Source organism: Cuculus canorus, chromosome 25, assembly GCF_017976375.1.
Source record: "Cuculus canorus isolate bCucCan1 chromosome 25, bCucCan1.pri, whole genome shotgun sequence".
NCBI classification, from domain to species: domain Eukaryota; kingdom Metazoa; phylum Chordata; class Aves; order Cuculiformes; family Cuculidae; genus Cuculus; species Cuculus canorus.
Window position 1 is genome coordinate 6,672,486 of NC_071425.1, and position 21,069 is coordinate 6,693,554.

The 21,069-nt window shown below is 47.8% G+C and overlaps 1 protein-coding gene across 2 annotated transcripts in view; it reads right to left on the minus strand.

Annotated features, from left to right (window-relative positions):
• Positions 1-1,301: 1,301 nt before the first annotated feature.
• The window catches only part of MAP3K14 (mitogen-activated protein kinase kinase kinase 14), a 31,170-nt gene continuing 11,402 nt past the window's right edge, over positions 1,302-21,069 (minus strand). For both annotated transcript variants that reach the window (XM_009567283.2, XM_054088532.1), the window contains exons 4-16: positions 20,220-20,430; positions 19,498-20,106; positions 17,969-18,106; positions 15,292-15,421; positions 13,778-13,909; positions 13,237-13,341; positions 11,402-11,565; positions 10,884-11,034; positions 9,913-10,263; positions 8,560-8,666; positions 6,551-6,695; positions 5,372-5,472; positions 1,302-4,540 (exon numbers count right to left, since the gene is read on the minus strand). In XM_009567283.2, coding sequence (XP_009565578.2) covers positions 4,376-4,540; positions 5,372-5,472; positions 6,551-6,695; positions 8,560-8,666; positions 9,913-10,263; positions 10,884-11,034; positions 11,402-11,565; positions 13,237-13,341; positions 13,778-13,909; positions 15,292-15,421; positions 17,969-18,106; positions 19,498-20,106; positions 20,220-20,430 — 2,509 coding nt within the window. In that variant the 3' untranslated portion in view covers positions 1,302-4,375. The remainder of the gene's footprint in view (positions 4,541-5,371; positions 5,473-6,550; positions 6,696-8,559; positions 8,667-9,912; positions 10,264-10,883; positions 11,035-11,401; positions 11,566-13,236; positions 13,342-13,777; positions 13,910-15,291; positions 15,422-17,968; positions 18,107-19,497; positions 20,107-20,219; positions 20,431-21,069) is intronic.

Genomic DNA, 21,069 nt, shown 5'->3' on the forward strand with positions numbered 1-21,069 from the left:
CGTTCCCCTCGTCCTGTCCCTGCCCTCTCTGATCAAGGGCCCCTCCCCAGCTTTCCTGGAGCCCCTGTAGGATGAGCTGCTGCTGGTGCTCCGCTGATGATCTCCTGCATAAAGAACAGTGGCCAGGAGTGGTGACCACGCTCCTTGGAACGTCTCGAAGTGGAAGATGCATTTCTGATTCATGCGCTGGAGGTAGGGTAACTTCAAGACTGAGCTCAGCACTGCAAGGACGGGCTGAAAACCAGTCTTTCTAATGGGTGAAAACATGATGAATAAGAGTGTCGTGGAACAGTGGAAGGAAAACCAGGACTTGGGGCTCTTCCAAGGGGCTACACCAGTGTCCCAGACCCAGGCACCCAGGAGCCCACAGCTTCTGCCATCGCATTGTGGAGGAGCAGAATCATAAAATCATTAGGTTGGAAAAGACCTTTGAGATCATCAGCTGTACCCGTCCACTACATAGAATCATGGAGAAGAAGACGACTCGTGAAGAGGCTGAGTTCAGCACAAAGGTCCAGGTTTCACACCACTTCATGGTTGGACTCGATGACCCCGTGGGTCCCTTCCAACCTAGTGATTCTATGATTCTCAGCTGGGCTGTCCTCCGAGACAAGAGGTGCTGCCTAAGCTGAGCTGTGTCTTCACAGGGAAGTCCAGTGACAAAACACCCACTTCTTCTTTTGTGGACAACTGATTTAACTTCCGTGTTCACTGTACAAACACAGGTATGTGACAGCAATCCTCCCCAAAACCCAGCCTGGGGGTTATGTTCTGAGACAGACGACCACACTCGCTGACTGGCACAGCCACCACTGCGCCTCCAGTCAACGGCGCCGACTACTCGGGAACCTCCGCCCAAGAGGAGACAAACCAGCAGCTCCTGCACCCACACGGAGCAGAAGCACTTGCTGAAAGGTGTGGGCGAACCTCCAGCGCGCTGCCTAACCTCGTCTGCATCCCAGCCCTACTTCTCCCCTACTGGGGGAGCTCCCAGGACAGCGACTCCCCCTTCCTGCACGGGACACGAGGAGGAAAAGGGGTTCTCTACCTGGAAATGGAGAGAGATGCCAGTATGTTTAGTAAATCTGTGCTCAGATCCAACAGTTACTGCTACCTCTTCACACCCAGAAATGACTTCTCCCTGCGTCCCCCCAAAACCAGGGCGATACGCAGCAGAGTTTAACCAGAGTGCGCTCACCCCTTCTTGAAAAACACCTTATTCAGCACCGTTCCCGTGTTCTCCAGGACCGCGTACCCAACCATTAGCAATGAGAAGGAAGGATCTTTTCTTTTTTCTCCAGCTTTATTTCTTTTTCCCTGTGAAAATGCAGGTCAAAACCGTTAATTTCAAGAAATCACAGTTTTATAAAGTGTCATTTGTTCAATACAAGCGAGTCATCCCCTCGCCTTCACCCACGCCAGCGCTGCCCACCCCACACGGATCATCAGCTTCTTATTGCTTTGCCAACAGGGATTTTGTTCCTTTTTGGAAGGAGCTACGTGACAAGAGCCATCTGTGTTCATCACTCCTGTCCTCCCTACTCACAACTGGGGTTCTGTCCTTGAGATCGGTTACTACAGACACCTTCAGTCCAATTTTAAGATGGATAACGAAAAGCTTTCCCGATTTTCTCTTCTGCCGGTGCTGCACAGCCAGCCTCGAGCTGGAAGCTGGAGTTTTTATGCCTGTCGTTGCATAAAAATGAGCAGCTGAATGAAGAGGAAACTGTTCTGGCAGTAGGACAGAGTCGAGGAGATCCCAAGCTGGTGGGTAGCAAAAAGCTCCTCAGAGGAGAACCACGTTCCAGTCAGAAAGCACCAGTGGTTTGTGGTATTAGCCGAGGTGTCTTTCCCATCCAGCAGGGATTGCTGACACCACAGCCCGCTCGCCTGGCCAGCTGTCACGTAGAAGATTCGTTAGGAGGAAATCTGCAGCCTCATTTTTTCACTTGAGGTGGCAGCAAAGTAGGACTGAAAGTCCTACTTTGGACTGAAGTTGGACAAAGTAGGACACAAGGACCAACCAAACAGGATGGAGATCCTGGCTAATGCTGGTGTGAGGGTACAGGAGAACGTGAGCATCTCCATCCACCCAACAACGACATTCCGGGTTCGTAAGGGTTTCCAGCCTTCACACAGGCAGCCCGAGGTTCCTGTTAATGCTATAGGTGAAGTGTAAAGCTCAGAAGTCCTGAGAAAAGAGGACTTGAGTCCAACATCCAAGAACAAACCCTACACCCGTACATCAGAGCATTTTGCAGACAGCAGTGAAAGCCATGAGATGCAGTCTTGGAGAAGGGAATGGATCACGCTTTCGTATTGACACATCACCAACAGCCGTGTGTCATGTTGACACATCACCAACAGCCTCTTCTTAGAAACAGCCAACAGGTTTTTCTCCTCCCCCCTCAAAGGAAGCCCAGGAGGGGTGCCAGGCATGGGGAGATGGGTTGCTGCACAGAATATATGCTTGGGAGCTCCTGGGAAGGCATTTTGAGTCCTCCTGCTCCAGAGCTCACAACTCTTAGTAGTTTATGGCGTCTGAAAAAACAAAATCGAGCCAACCTACCCATTCCCCCCACTCCTTCCTGGAAGAGATGTAATGTGTTAACTGTTTACTGAAAAGACTCTCAACGTGGCATTTCAGCTATAATAATTAGGTGTCTATTTTGGACAACATTAAGTGCTTTAGAACAAAAAGTGCTATAAAAATATACCCATAGTGGTGACAGGTTGAATTTTTCTTCAAGAGTTCCACCCTTTTTATTGCAGCACAACTTTTATTTTCTGCTAGGGATGTCACTGCCTGGTGTATCAAACCCAACCGATGTTGTGGGAGACCAGAGGGGAGGACAGCAGTTGCTCAAGGAGCCCTGGACCTTAAAAAGGGAGGCCCACAGTACAACCTTTCCAAGCTGTTTTCTAAGTGAACATCACTGCAGACATTCCTGCCCCGTTGTGTCGCCCAGAACCAGCATGGATCCAGCAGGGCCAACTGCGCTTTACGGGAGCCGTTCCTCTACTCAGCCTGGATGTAGAGAGCTCCTGCTCAGAGGCCACACAGTGGAACAGCACACGGGAAGAGTGACTGTGATCTCCAGGCATACAAGGACTTGGGGCAGTCCTGAAGAAGTCCACCCACAGCTCACCGCCTCCTCTGGGTTTGTTCTAGGTTACAGAAGAGCTGGCAGCACCTCCTATCTGGATGTGACCTGTGCAGCCTCAGTAACCACCAAACAACTCAAAAATCAGTAAAAAATAAGGTCAAAGCTTAAGGCATCACGGGCCCGGCTGCCCATCCCACTCCTTTAACACTTTCTGACATAAAGGGAGCAGTATGAAGTCTCATGCCAGTCCGTGAGTGCTCATGAAGCACGGAACTGGGGTGCTGAGCTCCAGCGGAGGGGATGAGCGGCCAGCCGGACCGACAGCTCGGAGTGAGGCTTCTACAAACACCACAGCAGAATTCAGACTTGTCTGAGCTGCCTGAGGCACCGTCCCTTCCCCTTCCAGGGGGAGCTGCCTGGACTGGACAATTCACACCAAGTCCCAAGTCAGCAGTGGGAACAGGATGGAGGAGTGGGATTCTCCCACCCTGTCCACCCAGGAACACCATCCCCTCCTCCTGCCCCGCCTGCCAGACAACACTGGCAGCAACACCGAAGACAGAGCACCAGAGAGAACACCAGAGAGAGCTCCCTCCTGAGTTGGGAGGAGACCTGAAGACGAGAGCTGCAAGCAAAGCTCTTTCTGGGAACAAACTTCTTTTCTGATTCAAGAAGGAAGCGTCTGCGGGGAAGGGTGGGAGGTGAAACCAAGAACCCAGCTAATTACTGCTGTCGATTTTCCCCATGCAAAAGGCTTGAGGTAGAGATGATGCTACCCAAAGCCTACAGAAACATTCAGTTTTTCCTCCAGCTAGAAGGAAATTAGCCACCTCTCCTCAGCACAAACAACCACAGCTGCACTGAAGATACCCAACCTCCTCCTTTGGGCAAGCCCAGCAACTACCGGCTTCTCCTCGGAGGCTGAGGAACAGGAGTTCTCATCCAATCCCCCTCTGCTCCTGAAAAGCACAATCACATTCCTCTGAAAAGCAGGAATTTCCACCTACCATTCTGAGCTCAACCTAACACTCACACCCGAAACAAGTAATTCCCACTGTTCTGGGGAACATCTAAGCTCAGGACATTGTCTTGGAACTGGATCAGAACAGACAACAGAAGTGAGGCCTGAGAGCAGTGAGCTGCTGCACCGCTATCCTACTTCAGCACAAAAACCAGCAACTGCACTCGGTGTTCCATGGCAGGGGTGGTTGGAAGCTTTTGCAATTCCTTCTTTCAACAAGGTAAAACCCTCCAAAACAGGAATGGCTTCATGGTCTGTTCTCCAGCTGACCGTGTTTGACTCGCCACGTCCAGCTGACGCTGCAGTCAGGGGCAAGGGTGCACTGCAGCTCAATCCCAGAGTCGGGGACCTCCATGTCGTAGCGAACCGGCTGCCCTTCCTTAGTCACCAGACTGAAAGCAGGGACTGGGATCTGTGAAGCAGAACAAACAGTTCCGAGTGGTACTTCAAGTCAGAACATCAAAGCAACAAACAGTTTCCCAGCCCAAGAAAAGCTCCTGGAGAAAGGCTTGTGTTTGGCAGGAACATCCTAACCTTCTCTTGTAAGGAAGGATCTCAGAAACTGGACTAGGGAGCATTCACCCTGCTGACAAATTGCCTCACCCACATTTTGACCATGGTTGGTGGTTCCTGAGCTGTCAAGGTTTGGGCACTGTGAACTCCTCGGCAGGCAAGCGATATTGGCTTTGCTATGTCCACGGAAACAAAGCATGCCAACGAGACCCAGCACCACTAAACGCTTGCTGGATTTGTGCAAGCTCTTCGTTTAGAGAGGATCACCGCATTTGACACTCGGATGAGTCACGGTCCCACAAACACTCAGGAGATCCTTTCAGGCACTGCCAAAGAGGCCCACAGCGACGTCGAGTCTGCCAATACCTCCTCCAACCTAAGAGGCAGGAAGAACCTCAGCCAAACACAGCCCGTGTCCCTTAAGCTGACATAACTCCTCTTGATGAAAAAGTCATCCTTTGGGGAGAAGGGAAAGAATTTAGAGTCGAGGAGAAGGATTTTTGACCTGCAGCACAGGTACTTTCTAAGATAGAGTCCCCCTGACAATTAGCAACAGCTTATGGTTCAGAAAACATCTTCTGGTATCACTCAAAACAGGAGCACTGCAGTTATCTTACTAAACGGGTCTTCTGACTTCTGGGTCACTGGTTTTAAGCTATTATGTAGCTGCATTATAGAAGAAATTGCTTCTCAGACAAAATGCTGTGCTCAATTCCCAGCTTTGTCTCACCTGGCTGCTTATCCCAGTGGCAATGTCTCCCACCTTTGTCCTGTGGAAATCCCTGATGTGTAAATTTTCTCCACTTAGCAACTGGATCTGGATTTTCACTCCTGAAAAAGCACAAGAGAAGTCATTCCTGTCTGCTGTAGGCATAAAGACTTCACAGTCCAACACCAAAATTGATGGGCAAGGCACATAGATGAGAAGAACTGGGGTTTGTCATTAAGCGTTTAATTTCTGTAGGTCTTTTGCTGACATGGAGGTGTTGCTGACGACAACAATCACAGAGCAGAGCTGGAATTAGCAAGAAAGAAGCTGAAGGGATCTATCGACTTGCACAAAATGCCCTCAAAACTACTTTGCAGACATTTATGGTTAAGAAACATATATTTTTGCACTTGGCAGCTGCACGAGGCAGTCCTACAAAGCTGAACAAGTCTCTGTGTGTTCAGGATCCTCTCTGGTTTTTACCAGACTACACAGACTTGGTGCCTCCTGTAGGTACTGCGAAAAACTCAGAGCTCTGAAAATGGGGTTTCATTTGTGTTTGAGAGAGTATTTTAACACTTTTCAGAGAGTATTTTAACACTTTTCTCTGTACTAATGCTGTCACATTTGAGAGGCAGTGGTATGGTTTGCTGTGGTTTTATGCTTTGGCACCAGCCTGTAATGTGTGTGCCATCATGCTCTATATTCAGGGAATGAATCCTCGCGGCAATATTACATTTCAGACCTCTTTATGGGATAATTACGATAAAGGATGTTGTGATTTCCATAAATACCCAACTACCTACACAGAAGTATGTCAAGACTTAAGAAAATGTAGCTAAATCCTATCAAACCAGTTGTCACTTAGCAGCTTGTCCTTTGTTTAACTGCAGAGGAAAAAAGCTGCAATGGATCAGGGAAACACGTGATCCCTGCAAGGGATCAAGCAAGTGAAATAAGATGCTGGACTGCAATCTTGGTGATCTGCTTTAGATATTATGGGTTATTAAGTAACCAAATTATATTCAAATAATTCAGCATCTGCTTCATCAATGAGTGAGCCAAACTGGGCTTCTGGACAATGTGTGTGCTGGAGGAGGGTCTGCACTGACAGAGAGAGTAAGAAGAGCTCAAAGACTCCCTATCCCTCTGGAAAATGATACCAGACCACTGATCCAGGCTTCAGGAATTGAGACTCACCGTTGAAATGGCTGGGAGTGTCTGTGTGCCGACTGCGATTCAGCAGGTTGTTCCAACTGAAGCTCTGTCCATCTGCCTGGCTGTTCCAGGAATGAATCCCAGAGCTCATAGTGTCCCTCAAGCTATGAGAGGCCTTCATGGAGTTCTGCAGAAGCAAGCAGAAGTTTGTCAATGGCTCCTAAAGAGAATGAGCTTCCATGAGATAAACATTAACGTAACCTCAGGAAGAAAAAGGTAGAAATCCAGAGGGATCTAAGGCTGGGGCTTGAGTTATTTGACATTTACCTCCCATCTACAAAAGGGGATGAATGGCAATGTGACAGTTTGCAGACATAAGGTGGGCTGCATCCAAAGCAGCGTGGCCAGGGAGAGGATTCTGCCCCTCTATTCCTCTCTTGTGAGACCTCATCTGGAGTATTGAGTCCAGTTCTGGAATCCTCAACGTAAGAAGGAGATGGAGCTGTTGGAACGGGTCCAGAGGAGGCCACAAGGATGATCAGAGGGCTGGAGCACGAGGACAGGCTGAGAGAGTTGGGGTTGTTCAGCCTGGAGAAAAGAAGGCTCCAAGGAGATCTTAAAGCAACCGTCCATACCTGAAAGGGGCTACAGGAAAGCAGGAGAGGGACTGTTCATAAAGGCTTGTGGGGATAAGAGGAGGGAGAACGGGGATGGAGAGGGGCAGATTTAGACTGGACATAAGGAGGAATTTCTTCACCATGAGAGTGGTGAGACATCGGAACAGGTTGCCCAGAGCAGTGGTGGCTGCTCCATCCTAGGAGGTGTTCCAGGCCAGGTTGGATGGGCCTTGGGCAGCCTGATCCAGTGGGATGTCCCTGCCTATGGCAGAGGGGTTGGAACTGGATGATCTTTAAAGTCCCTTCCACCTCAAATGATTCTATGATTCTATGGTTCTATGATTCTATGATAAGATACCCTCCATAGTCAAACCAATAATCAGATGAAGAGCTGGATGAGAAAAGGGGGTTTTATCATTCTGAGTGACAGAAGGATAAAGCGTCAGATACAATCCTCGCATCAACAAGTGACAAATAATACAGGAAAGCAGTTAACTCTGCATAAACAACTACGGGTTCTGCACTGCTGTGCTGATTGGAAAAGCCTGTACTATCCTGGAGTCACAGAAGGTCAATCTGACAACATCGGCGCAGTGGTAAGTACCGGTCAAAAGTCAAATTGAATGGTAGGGTTAGGGGGAAAAAAGAAGCAGAGTCCCGTCCCACGCTGCACACCTGAACTCTGCTCACTGCTCCTCAAAAAGCATCAGAGGGCTGGGAAGAGGAACAGAAATAGGAAACAAAGACGCTCACAGTCAGAAATGACTCCTGTAGATGGCAGACTACACAATTTTGGCCTCTCTTTGAAAACAATGACTGAGAGCTTACGTCCCTCCCTGGTTCAACAAGGCTTATTCAGCGTTTGTCACTGGTTCTTCAACACCAGAGGCAGAGCAAACAAAATTAAAGTTAGTATTTAGGTAACTCAGACTGCATAAATCATTGGTACAAATGGGTCAAAAGAAGTTCACAAAGAACAGATCCATAGGCTGGGAATGAATACCCAAGATCAGAGTCTGTGTTCTTCTGGTCTTTCCCTAAACACCCCTATAGTGGCTGTTGCTGGGAAGCAGACCCAGGGCTGCGCAGCTGTCTGGTCCAACGTGGTGCAGCTCTTACGCTCACCACTGCTCCTTCTGTTCCTTTCTTCTGCACAGGGAGGGTCAAGACCACTGAGATTTTCCATATTCAGACACTTTCTGTGAGGACACAGCAACTGGAGAAAGGGATCCACGCTGGACAGAAAACTGAAGCACAACTACAATCCTAAATACCCTGCTGTCCAAGAGCAAAGATTCCTTCCCAAGGTGCTCTCCAGCAAACTGGGAGTCAAAAAGCAGCAAGAAACCTGAGAAGCTTCAGCTGTCCATGGGTCACAGCTTCCAGTCTCCAGAGGTGGTTCCCCTGCCACCCTCTGATAACACTGATACCCACCTTCTCACTGGCATCCGACACAAACGGGCTGTCGATGCTGAGACATGAAAGCATTTGTTCTTGCTCTTCCAGTGAGTAAGGCTGTGAAAGGCTGTTCAAAAACAGTTCTGCAAGCAAACAGAAAGAGAAGGAAGACATTTCTAGTGTTTCCTTTCCTGCCTCCCCGCTCTAATCAGTTACTGCAATTAATGCCCAAAACTTCTTCAGCATTATCTAATGAACATTGATATTACTGTCTGCAAAACACGCCACTCAACACCTCTGCTAAGCAGAGGCTATGGCACCACTGTGAGAACAGGGAAACTGAGGAAGAAAGGACAGAAGATGTGTGCGATGACGTGCAGAATGCCAGAGACAGCACCAGCACTCAGACCTGCCCAGCTCTTGCCCATTATCATAGAATCATGGAATGCTTTGGGTTGGAAGGGACCTCAAAGCCCATCCAGTTCCACCTCCATTCTCTGCTCTTTCAGCTTATGTCACCTATCGGATCCATATCGGATCCATTCTCTCTGGATCCACCAACATTAAACCCAGGGAAAGGACAAATTTATGTACTTAACTCTTGCAGTAACTTGCACTGAATATCCAGACCTCACAAGGCTGCTCAAGACCCAAAGCCCTTTGAGAAGAAAGCTGACCCCTAAATGCCATTCCTCAGTTCTGGGACAACAGTTACATCTCAAGACACTTTCTTCCTAGCTTGAAGTTTTAAATTCATTTAAAAAGACTAGAAAATAAGGGATACAAAAGTGAGAGGTTGAGTTCTACAGGGGCAATGGAACTGGACTGTTACTCCACTGATTTTCACAGTGAACTTACTGCTGGTTTTCAAACTCTGGATTGCTGCTGCTCATCAAATTCGTTGGCTGGTGGCTATAGGTTTTCCAATGCCCAGAACAAAGCAGCTGCAGACTGATTTTAACTATCCTGCTTTGCTTGGCATCCCCCATCCAATAGTCTTATCCCTTTATTAAAAGAATTATGTTTGAAAACCCAACATTTCAGATGATTTGGAATCACAGGCACTGTTTACACAGTGCACGGAAACACAACCTGAAGCTGGCTGTTTTTTTAAAGGTTCCTGCACCTTTCACCAAAGTTCTCTCCACTGTTCAGAGTGGAAGGAAGTCCTGAGCGCCACCTTTGTGGCCCAGTTAACTGGTTAAGAACTACTAGTTTTGGTAATTTCAAGGAAGGCTGAGCAATTTCTGTAGTGAGAGAGGAACTACGAACGAAACGACATCCAAGCTCAAACCCCAGCAATAACTGTCAAGAGGCCAAATGAAGCAGCTGTATTTTTGTCCTGCTCACAAGCCCAGAGCCGAATTCCCCACATAGCACATCACTTACCTATTTCCAGCTGCTGAAGCTCTTGTTCCGAAATGGTTGTTGCTCTCTCCACATGGCTGCAGCTCTTCAGGGGGAGAGCAGTCGAGGAGAGGGGTAGAGGATCCCAGGTCTTGGATAACTCCTTGCTCACGTTCCAAGGGGTTCCCTCGGCCTCCTCTCTTTGTTCCAGAGGTGGTGGTGGTAGGACTGGGCTTGCACAAGAAACTTTGACTGCCAATTTTGGGTCAGAACCAGTCTCAGAAACTGGGCTCACTGTGGGGGACAGGGACGTCCGTGGATTGTTGTCTTTGTTCAAAGAGAAATGCCTGGGCTCTCTGTATTCACCTCTCCAGGGGCTTGTCACACCTCCCACTGTAAAACCAAAAAGCACACAAACATTATCAAATAAAGAAAACAAAGAGCTAAAGCTTTTGCTTCACAATAAGAGTTTCTGAACTGTATCTTGCCGTAAAGCACCCAGCTTCTTCAAAAGACAAAACCAGATCACCTTGACAAATGCCTGCTGTTTTACAGTCCTGCTGAAAGGTTCTACGTTGAAATAAATTATGGATAGTCTTGGAGGCAAGACCACAAGCGTGAGTTACAGGTCAGGATGCACTAAACCTCTGCTTTCGGTTTTGCTGCACGTCAGGCTCTGCCTCACCGGATGCAGTTTATACTTTGGCTGAATACGAGCCCAGCCAGAGCACACACCAAAAAATCCACATAAAGCACAAAATCATCTGCTTTGAGCAGAGAAGGAAGAACAAGAGTGTGACAGCACACAGGACATTTTCATTTATTTGGGTGAGAAACACCCAGCTGCGGGCAAAAGCTATCAACCCAAACGCACATCTCAGTGCTGAAGCCTGTGCAAAGGACATACTGAACAGTAAAATATGCTCGTCTTCCCCATCGGATCACTCTGACTTAATCAGCAACCATCTGCTTTATCAGTTGGAGAAGAAGCTTTAGATACAGGACATTTCTACCTTCTTCAAGTGCAACACTGGTCTTAGTTTTCAGTTCGGAAGCAGATGCTCTGTGAACAGGCTCTTTCTCCAGACCCATTTTAATAATCTCAGCAGTGAGAGGGTTGCAGGAAGGTGGAATTTCCCTCAGAGGAGGTGGCTCTTTAGCTATCTGTGTAACAAACAGGAAGCGAAAGAGGTTAGACTAGGGAGGCTTCATTTGATTTCAGAAAGGTTCTTCCCACCCTGAGAGCATTTCCAATTGAAATTACAGCATGAGAGACCTGAGCAGTAAATTTATTGCAGCAGAATGGCTAAAAGTCACGCCCAGGCTCTGAGCAGGATAGGAACGAAACGGCCCCAGCGGTGTAATGTACGGCAGTCTCAGAGGGGTAAGAAACGATCGGCTTCCAAGGCAAGGCCACAGAATCCTAGTTGTCCAGTTGGCTCGTAGCCAGCCTTCCTGAAATGACAGCCCAGGTACGATGAGATTGGACAGACTCACCGAGCTGTTACTGGAGATACATTGAGTCACTCACCTTCAGGCAGAGTGGGTGGTTGTAATACTGGGTCCAAGGGTGGCACCCGTTCAGCATGTGCAGCATCATACAGCAACTGCTCCAGACATCCACCTTGGAGTCACAGCGCTTCCCCATGACCACCTCTGGAGCCATGTGAGTCTCTGTGCCAGGCACGTAGTTCCCTAAAACCATCCAAGTGAAAACGCACCGCACGTAAACTAGAGAACCGTTCGAATGCAGCTGCTGGGAAGCCTAAGGCAGCCTCCTCATCTTTTCAGTTAAAGGGAGAAACAAGTCACCTTAACCCAAGAAGCAACACTGTGTGCTCTTATATGTTGTTTGAAGACTACATAGAATCACAGGATGATTTGGGTTGGAAGGGACCTCAAAGCCCATCTAGTTCCACCATGGGCAGGGACACCTCCCACTGGATCCGGTTGCTCCAAGCCCCATCCAACCTGGCCTTGAACACCTCCAGGGATGGGGCAGCCACCACTGCTCTGGGCAACCTGGGCCAGGGCCTCCCCACCCTCATGGGAAAAATCTTCCCCCAATATCCAATCCAAATCTCCTCTTTCAGCCTAAGATCATTACCCCTCGTCCTGTCACTACACTCACTCCCTGATCAAAAGCCCCTCCTCCAGCTTTCCTATAGGCCTCCTCTCCATATCAGTCCTATCCCGTTTACACAGAAAAGGCATTAAACTTCCCTTCCAAGGAGATCTGGGAGGCAAAGTATGATGCTCCATTGGTGAGCTGGGCAGTAGAAAGCATCCTTCTCGTTCAACAGCTGCATTAACCATAAAGTTTAACTGCCCAAAAGTCAGGAAGGAATTTTGCTTTGGTGGAGATCAGGATTCTCCAGCTGTTCAGTGAAGTTACACGACAAGTCAGGGTTAGATTTTTAAGTATCAATGTGATTTCTTACTGATCGATGAGAAGCTCGACATGAGCCGTCAATGTGCTCTCACAGCCCAGAAAGCCAACCATGTCCTGGGCTGTGTCAAAGAAGTGTGTCCAGCAGGGTGAGGGAGGGGATTCTGCCCCTCTGCTCTGCTGAGAGCCCACCTGGAGTCCTGTGTCCAGTTCTGGAATTTCCAACAGGAGAAGGAAATGGAACTGTTGGAATGGGTCTAGAGGAGGCCACGGAGATGATCTGAAGGCTGGAGCACCTCCGCTATGATGGCAGGCTGAGAGAGTTGGGGTTCAGTCTGGAGGAGAGAAGGCTCTGGGGAGACCTTCAAGCAGCTTCTGGTATTGAAAGGGGCTCCATGAAAGCTGGGGAGGGACTTTTTACAAGGGCCTGGAGTGATGGGATGAGGGAGAACGGCTTTAAATTATAGGAGGGAAGATTACATTAGACATTAGGAAGAAATTCTTCATGATGAGGATGGTGAGGTCCTGGTGAGGCACCCAAAGAAGCCACGGCTGCCCCATCCCTGGAGGTGTTGAAGGCCAGGTTGGATGGGGCTTGGAGCAACCAGAACCAGTGGGAGCTGTCCTTGCCCATGGCAGGGGGTGGAACTGGGTGGGCTTTGAGGTCCCTTCTAGCCCAAATCATTCCATAATTCTATGATTCTTGCACTTTCAATGTGATTTTCAATACTCTGACTATAGTGCACTGCCATAATCTTATAACATATCCAACATGGAGACAAGGAGCAGCTCCCAGCCTGGAGTTCATCCTGGCTGTCAGTGGGGTACATGCCAGAGTGATATCAACAAATGCAGGACTACGAGCAATGTTAAGTCTGGGAAACACAGCTGCTGGTAAATAAGCCACACAGAAATATTCAAAAAGAAAGAGCGAGTCAGTAGGGCGAATCTTTAGAACCGCAGCAGAGAATCCTTACCTGTGACCAAGCACTTCCCCAGGCCGTCTGGGTGAAGGTGAGCAGAGTGACCAAAGTCGCACAGGAGAGCCCTGCTTCCGTCATCAGACAAGAGCACGTTTTCCGCTGGCAATGAGAAGTTTTGAATTAGTCAGTCTCCTTTGTATTACGATGACTGAGATGGGAAAGAAGTCAAAAGCCAACAGAACCACAGTTTTCTGAGCCCAAACCAAGGTCTGTAACTCGTATGAAGTGTCACTGGCTTAAGCAAGAACACAACTATAATTATTTCTACTTACAAGCTACCAATTATCAGCTCTGGAGATTCTCCTACCGTGGTGGTGGGCAGCCTGGGCAACCAGCCTGTCAGAGCCACCGGATTACAGAAAGAAAGGTGACAAATACGATATGCCCAGCTGTTTGGAACCACGTTCTGTTCTAATCTCAAATGTAGAACTCAAAACCTAGTAAATAAGCTTTTGCCACTCAGCAACTTCACCTCCAAGCAGTTTGCCCCTTCTAAGCAAAATGGAAGAATGAAGTACCTCAAATACCATCCTACCTTTTACATCTCCATGGAGAATGTTTTGAGCGTGAAGATACTCCAGGCCCTCTAACGCCTGGCCCAAATAACTGAGGGCTCTGTCCTCTGGCAGGCAGCCGCTCTGTTTAATTAGCTGACCCAGTGAGCCACCTAGGAAGAAATCCAGAGAGTCCATGTTAGCTTATCCTTAAACTCTCCCCAGCACTATCAGCATTCCTCATTGTTTCTGACAAAAAAAAGAGAACTGCCGGGTCTGACAGGCTTTATCTTGCCCACACAGGTCTGTTCCTTTTGTTTATTCCCAGAGTTCTACTGCCCAAGAAAATGGGCAGTAGAAAATGGGCTTCTGGGTGAAACCTTTTGCTTAGTGTCAGTTCAGTGGTGTTGCTTTGTACCAAAAAGAACGACTCTGTGATCCTATCAAATACTTCTAGGTGCTACTGATCACCAGCTTGATTCTTCACAGGCTGTGTGTTCCATGTCTTGGTTGGAAAAAGGAGCACCAAGCAATGGAAGCATCCAGTTTGTGGATCCAGCATCCCCTCATCCAGTACAACGTGCTTGACGTGGCACTGTGCAAATAAACATGAAAGCAAAAACCAGCAGCATTTTGGGTTCTAGTGAGAATTTGCAGCTGCTGTTCAAGACTTACACAGTGAACTAGACTGAATCATAGAATCATAGAATCACCAGGTTGGAAAGGACCCACCGGATCATTGAGTCCAACCACTCCTAACACTCCCTTAAACCATGTCACTCAGCACTTCATCCACCCGTTCCTTAAACACCTCCAGGGAAGGTGCCTCGATCACCTCCCTGAGCAGCTGTTCCAGTGCCCCATGACTCTTTCTGTGAAGAATTTTTTTCTCATATCCAGCCTGAACCTCCCCTGGTGCAGCTTGAGGCCATTCCCCCTTGTCCTGTCCCCTGTCACTTGGGAGAAGAGCCCAGCTCCCTCCTCTCCATGACCTCCTTTCAGGCAGTTGTAGAGAACAATAAGGTCTCCCCTCAGCCTCCTCTTCTCCAGGCTGAACACCCCCAGGTCCCTCAGCCGCTCCTCGTAACCCCTGTCCTCCAGCTTCGTTGCTCTTCTCTGGACACACTCCAGAGCCTCAACATCCTTCTTGTGGTGAGGGGCCCAGAACTGAACACAGTACTGAAGGTATGGTCTCACCAGTGCCGAGTACAGAGGGAGAATCCCCTCCCTGGCCCTGCTGGTCACACTGTTTCTGATCCAAGCCAAGATGCCATTGGCCTTCTTGGTCACCTGGGCACACTGCTGGCTCATGGTCAGTCGGCTGTCAACCAACTGAAGCAGGACTGGAAATGACTTCCCGCAAGACAGACGATTGCTACACACCAGCAGGGGCGGCACATACCTACCCCAGTCCCCTCAGGAATTAACGCTAGGAACACTCTGGATACACAAAAGCATTAACAGATTTAAAACTGGGGCAGGAGGAAGAGGAGATCAATGTCCATTGCACTCAACAGTTAACAATGGTGCTTCCAAGTGGTCGTTCCCTTCTCACCCTCCATCAGCTTCATGAAGATGGTCACCCAGGGTCCCTCCTTCACAGCTCCGTACAAGGGGACAACTTTAGGACTTGTTATCGTAGCGCATGTCGTTAATTCTTCAGCACGGAAGTGTTCAACTTGTACCTAGAGGAACAAAGAAGCAGCACTGAACAAAGTTTGTGAAGGACCTTGGCAGCAGCAGCCCTCCCGGATCCATCACCTTCGCGAACAGGAATCAGCAGGTACAGCAATAGGTGGGAACACTCAGAACGATTCCAAACAAGGACAACCAGAGTCCCTAAACCCTCAGTGCTCCAGTGAAGTTAAGATTTGTCAAAAAAAAAGATGCCAGGTTGCAGTACCTCCGGCTTATGGCTGAGTACTGGTAATCTTCAGGAGAAAGGTACCTTCTGTCTCAGGTAAGGCGATAACACTGACAACTTAAGCGTTCTGCTTTCATGGAAGAAGAAATAAATATCTAAGGATGGTGCAGTACCTGGTGAAAATAGAAAATCCCCTAAAGAGGAGGGAATATGAAGCATGGCCACAAGCAGCGATCAGCACTATCACCTTTTTAGGTAGGACTCAGCTTGCATGGAGAAATGGTTGAAGAAAATCTCTATCCACCACGTTCAGCCAAACAAAATAAACCAAGAACAGGAGTAACATGAGTCATTAAGATTCTGGTAGGAAAAGGTTGTATCATGTTTCTTCATTGTCAGCAATCCAGCTATAGCTGGTTTTTGTTTAATCTCAAGAATTCGGAGAGCAGGTGCTTACACCACCAAGTAAGGGCAGGTAGTCCCCTTCTGCCCCAGGCAGACAGCAGTGATGCCACACAGTTACTGGTGGGAAATGAAATATGTTGGAGTAAGTGTTCCACTTGCATCTTAGTTTGGTCTGATAGATGTTGCAAGAGGCAGCCCAGGGAGGTGGTTGAGCCTTTATCCCTGGAGGGGCTTGTAGATATCACACTTCGGGATATGGTCTGGTGGTGGGCTTAGCAGGGCTGGATTCGATCTTAAAGATCTTTTCCAACCAAAACCATTCTGTGATTCTATGTATTCTGGATCTACAGACACATCCTGTCAAGTCCACCAGTAATTATGGAAAAAAAAAGAGAGACGTTTCGAACGACTTCAGCTTCTCCTACTCTCATGTCTGTCTTTTCAGCACTCCTCCTCCTCCTTCCTGAAAATATTCCCCACTGGGAACAGCTATTTCTCTTAAGACTATGTATTTGCAAAACGGAGAATAAATTACTGTCAGGGAGCAAGCTGGTCATGTTGCCACTAAATCCCACAGTTAAAATGTGAGGAGGCAGAAGAGGAAATAACTTTTTATATGCTTTAAATACATTGCTTCTATATAGCCAACAAATTAAATGGTTAAAGACTGGACAAGCTGGCTTAGTCTCACCCCTTCCACCTTTCCACAGGCAACGCATCAAGTTGAGACCAGTGTAAACAAGAAAAAGCAAACATTTTTCAATTGAAAAATGCAAATTCCAATTCTTTTTTGCACCTAATATCTTTGCACTCAAGGCAAACACTTCCCACACACTTGTTGAACTTTTCTATTGGAGTAATACGAGAAACATTGGTTCACAGAGGTGATGAAACTATTCAAGTGTTAAGTTCAAACAAAATAGTTCACATTCTCATCATTTGCTTGCGTTATCACTCTGCCTTCACCTCAGAGGCCCTTCCATCGCTGCCTGCAAATCAATAGTCTGATCCAAGTTATATTCCATACGCTTCATACATTGTATGACAGTAGCGTATCTTGCGGCACAACAGATTGCTGTGATGAGCTTAGAGCAGCTTCCAGGACTGAAAGGGGCTCCAGGAAAGCTGGGGAAGGGCTCTGGATCAGGGAGCACAGGGACAGGACAAGGGGAATGATTTTAAGCTGAAAGAAGGGACATTGAGATGAGGTCTTAGGGAGAAACGTTCTCTTGTGAGGGTGGGGAGGCCCTGGCCCAGGTTGCCCAGAGCAGTGGTGGCTGCCCCATCCCTGGAGGGGTTCAAGGCCAGGTTGGATGGAGCTTGGAGCCCCTGATCCAGTGGGAGGTGTCCCTGCTCATGGTGGAACTGGATGGGCTTTGAGGTCCCTTCCAACCCAAACCATTCCATGAATCTATTCTATGATTTTGGAAAAACGCACATCCTTTGCTGCATCTGTACAGAATCGCCTCAGTGCGATGGGCTGGTATTGCACAACACTCACTGGACATACAAAAGGCGCTGCTTTAAGTGCCTTAATTTTTTCCTGCTTTACTCCTTTTTCAGCAAAGAAACAGCTGCCGTCACCATCTACACTGGGTGTATTTTAAGATGAGAACAGTTGGATAAGCAGGTCCCTCACACAGCCGTTTCTCCCCGCAGTCACCAGGAACAGAGAGCCTTCCTGAAATCTCTGCAATTGGCCTGTTCTCAGCACCAAACCCAGTATCCTTTGTTGCACCTTTGAAGGCCAAGTGAACCTATTCCTGCTCGACCCTCTGTGCACACACAGATTCTCTGTCTGCTTCTCCTCTCCATGGCATCACTATGAAGTTTTTCCTTGGAGATAACCCCAGCAGCATTTCACTGTGACTCCATGTTAAGGCCCCTACAGTCCACGGCAGCTGGAAGGAGCTCCATGCACCTTCTTGAGCCAGGAATCCCCCCCTTTCTTACCCATAATTACCTTTTTGGCAGCACATTGAAATCCTGTCTGTTTGTCCTCTATTTTGTATACTTCTCCAAAAGAGCCGATGCCCAAAGAACCATGACACTTGGTCCAATGAACCTCTTCTCGGTACTCATAATCCACTGGCTTTAGTTTCTGGAAGTCGAAATCAGAAAACAAGATGAAGCAAGGAAAGAAATAACTGTTGAGGTACACAGAGTGAGACCAACATTTTCAGTAAAGGCACGATGATGGATACCACCACACCCCTCTAACAATCACTGTACATAATTCTGTCATGGGCTTGAGAAGAAACGATATGGGAGGATCTACTTGGTTTCTATGGGCTCTGATCTAAATGAGTGCACCTCATTGTTGTTAAGAAAGGCCACTTGTATTTGGATAGCTTTGGAGCTCCAAGCTATTCCCTTCCCATGCAGGACATCGCTAGGAAGCTAAATCCTACAAATAAAACAAGATTCACATGACTAAATCTTGACATCTCTGTGTGAGTGAAACCTTTTTTATAGCCAATAGACCGAGATGGTTTCTCAGGTCTCAGTGTAAACATACTCAGGCAAGTAAGTCACACCTGAACTCCACCACCAACAGTTTGACAGTGGGTCAAACTGGTTCCAGTGAAGAGTCCTCAGAGAGGAGGTTAAGGTGGCAAGACAGACCTGAATTCAGCAGAAATGAATCACGCCTCTGAGATTTACATGCATTTGCTATGCCAAAGCGCTGCGCTCGGCAAGGGACAATGGGCAAGCTGCTTCCCAGCAGAGGCAGCAGACACGCTTTTTGCACCTCCGCACTTTCCATCTGTCTGGTTTCTGTCTGTCACAGCCCAGGTCATCCATAGCCAATCCAACCTTGCAGCCTGTTTGCCTGAATGGACTGAGTTCTTTCAGGGACAGAGAGGCCGTGTTTGAAGACTGACTAAGCACAGAAAAACTTCTCATAGACCAGCACGCATATTTTGTGAATGAGTGAACAAATTACAGCCCTGAGTCTAACTTTATATCCTTCAAAATCCTTTATATCCCTTAAAAAAACAAACCCACTTCTTTAACCAGCAGTCTTCGACCGGATCAAGAACCATTCAGAATCATAGAATGGTTTGGGTTGGAAGAGACCTCAAAGCCCATCCAGTTCCACCATGGGCAGGGACACCTCCCACTGGATCAGGGGCTCCAAGCCCCATCCAACCTGGTCTTGAACACCTCCAGGGATGGGGCAGCCACCGCTGCTCTGGGCAACCTGAGCCAGAGCCTCCCTGCCTTCATAGTAAAGAATTTCTTCCTAATGTCTAATCCAAACCTTTCCCCTTCCAATTTAAAGCTATTAACTCTCATCCTATCACTACATTCCCCTGCAAAAAGTCCCTCCCCAGCTTTCCTGTAGCCTCCTTCAGGTACTGGAAGGCTGCTCTAAGGTCTCCCCGGAGCATTCTACAGAAGTTAGCGTGTGGATGCAGATTATCTGTCTTCTGAAGCCCAGCAGAAACTCTGCCTTCCATGACACTAGAGCGTAGGACAGAAGATCACCTCAGTAAGTAGCACGCCTTCATTTTCATCTGCTTCATGAAACTGTTCCTTCAGGTCCAGACCTCCTCCCCTCCACGTCTTGGCTAGGCTGGCTAAATTTTGTGGCTCACCGAAACTCACGCTGCCCTTCAAGGCATCTACCAAGTATTCTTCCACAGAAATCTTGTCCGAACTGGTTTTCATGGACTGGTTGACACATTTGGGGAAACTATATTCTAAATTTAGGCCAGATAAGCGCTGCTCACTGTCTTGATAGTTGAGATCACCATGAATGTACGTCTCCAGAGCGTTACGTTTCAGGGCATGGAGAGGATTGTTCAGATGTGGGAAATGAGGGGGTACTATATTGTAGGGAAAAGGATGGAGGGTTTCAGGCTGTGGAACACCGTCCCTCTGATAGTGCCGTTTCCAAACATGATTAAGGCACTGAATAGGGCTTATCAACTTGTGCAGTTCGGTTTTGTATTGGCTTCTCGGTGAATGGAGTTTGCCCGTGGACAGAACTGTCTCGTGTTTCTCAAACGGCAGCGGATCATAAACCAAGTCCTTGTTAAATTCTGAAACCCAAAAACTGTTTCTGTAAAGAATATTTTGGTGTGATTCATCCTCCTAGAAAGTAAAACAAAACAAAACAGCTGAGCAGGAACTTCAGCATAACCACCCAAAATTCAACCGAATCAGGAGTTTGCAGCACCACAAAAGAAAAGCTTCAGGATTCTCACCTGGACGGGAATCGGGGTGCAGCTCTCTTGTTCTGGAGTTCTGGGACCTTGCCTGCCAGCAGCCACAGTTTGTATTTTCAGCTTGGATCTTTTCTTGTGACGTTTCTTTTTCGTCTTACCGCGATGCCTCCCCCTCCAGCAGGTAGGTGCCATCTTCCCCTCCGTTGCGTGGGCCACATTGTTTGGGATTTGATCGAGACTGTCTGACCGGCTGTTGGAAACCAAAACGCATGAGGTGTCTTAGATCTGACAGTGAAAGCACACCTCCAGTCAACAATTACGGCCCACAGAACAAGAGTGAGAACTAGCGATTCTGCCTCCTGAGATTTAAAGAATAAAGAACAATAAAATAACTTCTTGCCTTCTAATACGTAGCTTTGTAACTTCAATATCAAGGCACAGTTGTGTACCTGGCATTGTAAGAAAGAAATATAGGCGGTCTGAGGGGGAAGCAAAGCACTAAGCCTCCAAGTATTGGCAAATTCCACAAGGAAGAGCAAGACTAGACAGCGAAGGAGATAGAAAAGCACTGAGTGTCTCCAGCTCGCTTTGAGACACCTTGTGTCGATGATTTACAGTGAACACGGAGATTATGCGTAGATACAATAGATTTTAAAAACCTCTGAAAATTAATAAAAGCGGTCCTAATATAAACGTCGGCTCTATTTGAAAGGAGAACAGGCTTTGCACCAAAGAAAAGCGATGACTAAGTGCATTCAAATAAAATAGCATGAAAAAGCCCAGGTGTTCTGGCATGTGAAGCTTGGTACAACAGGATTTCTAGGAAGACATACATACACAAAAGAGCACTGGCCAACACCGAGTGGGTCTGTACAAACAGAGGCCGCTC